The sequence below is a fragment of the Gobius niger genome (assembly GCF_951799975.1).
Source record: "Gobius niger genome assembly, chromosome: 1".
NCBI lineage: Eukaryota > Metazoa > Chordata > Actinopteri > Gobiiformes > Gobiidae > Gobius > Gobius niger.
Window position 1 is genome coordinate 21,565,369 of NC_136852.1, and position 3,835 is coordinate 21,569,203.

Sequence of the window (3,835 nt, forward strand, 5' to 3'; positions counted from 1 at the left end):
TACAGAAATTCTTTCATTGCTGCAGCTGCGACTTTGATCTGCACAAGTTTCACTGAGCTCTCCAAATTTCTGGCCGGTGGCAACGGCAAAAGCAGGGAGGGAATGCACCGGGGAGATGAAGGCTGCAGGGGTAATGCCAGTGTTTTGACTAAATGCTAAAAATAGAATGAAAAGCATACAGTCATCAAACTACAGTGCACTTTTTTGGTGCTTCTAGGATTCTGAATTGCAACGCAGTATTTTTAAACATTTCCCTTTGCTTTTTCCCCTCCCTCTCATCCTCCCAGGCTTGAATCCTCCAGAAGGTTCTGCGCAGTACCTTAGCTGTTCCTATACTTTTGTAGACATATGTCTGATGTTTTTCCTGGGTTGTCTACTTATTTGTGAGTTATTAATCTTTCAACCGACAGAGGGCGGTAACGTACAACAAAGGGTTTGCTGACACCTACACAGACACATAAGAGCAAGAAGGTTTGCGTCACGTGACTGCGGTTCAGCAACAGCAGGCCTCGTAGCCGTTAGCATTTAGCAAAACACATTCCCTCGGGATCTAGAGAGGATTCACAAAGCTACTGAAGTAAGATGGGCATAGAAGAAGAAACTGACAGAACCCTCTTCATCAGGAATCTGGACCAAAGAGTGACTGAGGAGCTGTTGTTTGAGCTGTTTTTACAGGTGAGTTTTCCGCTAATGTCGCTGGTTAGCATGGCTACACACAATCTCACTGTTTGAATACGTGCCACGTCAAAACAAGGCAGGACTAGATCGACCCGAGGCCTTTTTTAACTTTAGTTAGTTGATGTGGGCATGCACTGGCAGTCAAAACCAAACAGGTGGGATTTCTGTCAGATGTTGTTTGCGTGTGTGTTGTGTTATGTCTGTTAGCTCGTCACTTAGGCTAACCGTATGTTTTACCTGGCAGGCAGGACCTCTCATCAGAACTAAGATCCCGAAAGATCCCGATGGAAAGCAGAAGACGTTCGGTTTTGCTGTGTTCAAACATGAAGCGTCAGCGCCCTACGCTATGCATCTTCTGAACGGGACAATGTTGTTCGGGAAAGCCATCCACGTGCAGTTCAGATCTGGTAAGTCTGCACATTTCAGGTTGAGTTACGCTGCTTTTATGAGTTGACAACATGATCGATTTCCCCTAATGTGAATACCCTCGACAGCTGCTCATGTCATTTATAAGATAAGATTAAGCCTATATGGTATATTTGGACATCACGGGCATTAATACAAACACAGGTGTTTTTACTGAAAGGTTGGCAGTTCGATTCTGTGACTAGTGTGTGGGCAAGACACAGACACACCCACCATGCCAGTGTTAATGAGCTGTGTTAGTGTTAGAGGTTGGAGTCGTTTTCAGTCTTTTTATAGTTTACTTTTGTAATGTAGCATTAATGTGCAAGATTTGAAGCCTTAATAAATAAAACTGTCTAGGCCAGTGGTTCTCAATTGGTGGGTCGGAACCCAAAAGTGGGTCACGGAACCGTTTTCAGTGAGTCGGGAGCCTTTCCAGAAAACCTATTATTATTATTATTATTGTTATTAATAATGATGATAATAATAATTGATTTTTATTTACTTTTTATCATAGTTTCAGTAGTCAATAGTTTGTGAGAAAAATTAAGTATTTTACATTATATTATTTTACATGTTCCAAGTCTTATTTGGGTCGTGGCTTGTTATCCCAGGGTAATGGTGTGTCCTGACGCCATTACCAGTTGAGAACCACTGGTCTAGACTAGCTGTATATCATCAACACAGACCTATGTGGATGAGTGCAAATAAATGTGTCTATTTTAATCTAACTTAAAATGAAACTATTCACAGGAAGCACTCATGGCAACAGTCCAGGCAACTCCCAGAATTCAAGTCCTGCCAATACTCCAAATCCGCATGGGGCAAGGTAAGAAAATCATGATGATGACCAACATTGTTGCTACATAATTGACTTCTCAAATTTTGCTGAGATCTATTTACAGGGCTGTGCATAATTGAAAATCTATAACAATTATGATTATTCCTCTAATCTTTTACAAAAATCACAAAAGAGAAAGCAATTACTCCAGCTTTACTCACACTTGTCCATCTGAACTGTGCCCAAGCATGGAAACACACTATAGTGTGTTTGGATTGTGTAGTGAAGTGTGAGTGCATCTGATCTATGCCCAGACGTGCTCAGTTCCAGACATAGACACCTCCCCAATTGAGCCTGAGCAGGTTTGATTGCCATGCGTTTTATGTGCAACCACGCAAGCTCTCCTCTTCTCATATTGTGCTCTCAGATAGGCTGTACTTGATTGATTGATTGATTGATTGATTTATTGATTGATTCGGGCTTTTGTAACTATCCAAAGCTTTTAATTTTGCATTGCTTTATTAGATAATCATTTAGGGTGACAAATAATCTTTAGAAAGTTGTGATTTCCTTACTTCTCTAATAACATAGCAGCCCACTGTAAACTGTTTGTTGCGTGTAATTGTGCAATTTTCATATCTGTATTTTATGCAATGATATTCATTGATTTGTGTTTTTGTTTTTTTGTTTTTCATCATGCGCATGACAGGAGCCCAGTTCAGTTCAATTCTCCACCGTATACTCCTCCACAAATGCAGCGAAATGTCTACAGCCCAGACAATCTGCAGAAGCATGTCATGGTAGAGTTTAATCTTCAAACCTATCGTTGACGTTTACATATTGTTGTGAAGATTTTGAAATAATTGTCTTTTGTCTGTTTGTAGATGAACAATATGTGGTCAATTCAAATGCAGCAGATGCAGCAACTTGAGGCAGCAAACTTTTCCTCGAGGCCGTTGTCTGGTAGCAGTCCAAGACAACATGACCACGCTCCCTACCGGCAGAACGGCGGAGGCAGGGGTCGTTACCAGGATGAATCTGGGCAAGGGCGCCACCACCAGCACGGCCACAATCGGGACGGCCATCACCAAAATGACCGCAGCCGTCACCATGACAACAGGAGTATGAAGAGACACGACGACCGAGGAAACAACCGCAACTACCAGGACTCCAGGTGGAAACGATATTGAGACATAGAGGGGATTTTGTAGACATTCCCCACCCTACGGACACATTGTTACTCAAAACAAAACATGTATTGTGTTCTTATGTACTCAGGTTGTTTATACATCGATTGACTAGGTTTAAGTCTAATGCCTTTGAGCATGCTTTTTTTCCTGTAATTTTAATGTTTTTAAACGTGTACAGTGATTTAATTTGAGCTTTTTATTCAGTGTGCAGATATCTTAGGGCCAAGTCTTGTAATATAATTTGGGGAATGAAGAAATGCATAAAATATAAATGACATTGACTGGTATACAGGTAGTACCTGTTTGGTGCTTCCAACATTTTAACTTGTTTGGGCATTTTGCTAAATAAGAGTTCACCAGCAGCTCAACCACTGCACCAGCACCAAAATGTATTGTTGGGATTGATGTTGTCCTTGGTCCATCTGAAACGTTTTTATTTTTTCTAAATTCTTACTCTGTAAAAAAAACAAAAAAACACAATGTTTTAAATAGAAGAACTTTGATTACATAAAGCTCTTTGATTCCCCCAGTCCTTTGTCCTGTGTATCTGGTTATCTATTTTTGAGTAAGCTTAACTGATTATGAACAGTAATTATGCCCTCCCATTGTAGTTTGTGTCACTTAATGGATGTGGCCTTTCGTGGTCCCTAAATATCCCAGTGTAACCAATCTACTCTATCCAGTGGATATCTACAGGTGGCGCCATACATCCGTTCATTTAGTCAATTAAGACGTCAAATATAACTGACCACAAGCAGTGCCTCTGTTCAGCCTTTAGCCT

At 40.8% G+C, this 3,835-nt stretch overlaps 1 protein-coding gene across 1 annotated transcript; it reads left to right on the forward strand.

Moving 5' to 3' along the window:
• The first annotated feature begins 438 nt into the window (after positions 1 to 438).
• rbm7 (RNA binding motif protein 7) lies at positions 439 to 3,583 on the forward strand. Its single transcript, XM_079565060.1, has 5 exons — positions 439 to 675; positions 923 to 1,085; positions 1,837 to 1,912; positions 2,574 to 2,664; positions 2,749 to 3,583. The coding sequence occupies exons 1-5, from the start codon at positions 583 to 585 to the stop codon at positions 3,052 to 3,054; spliced, it is 729 nt and encodes a 242-aa protein (XP_079421186.1). The 5' UTR covers positions 439 to 582; the 3' UTR covers positions 3,055 to 3,583.
• Positions 3,584 to 3,835: the final 252 nt, after the last annotated feature.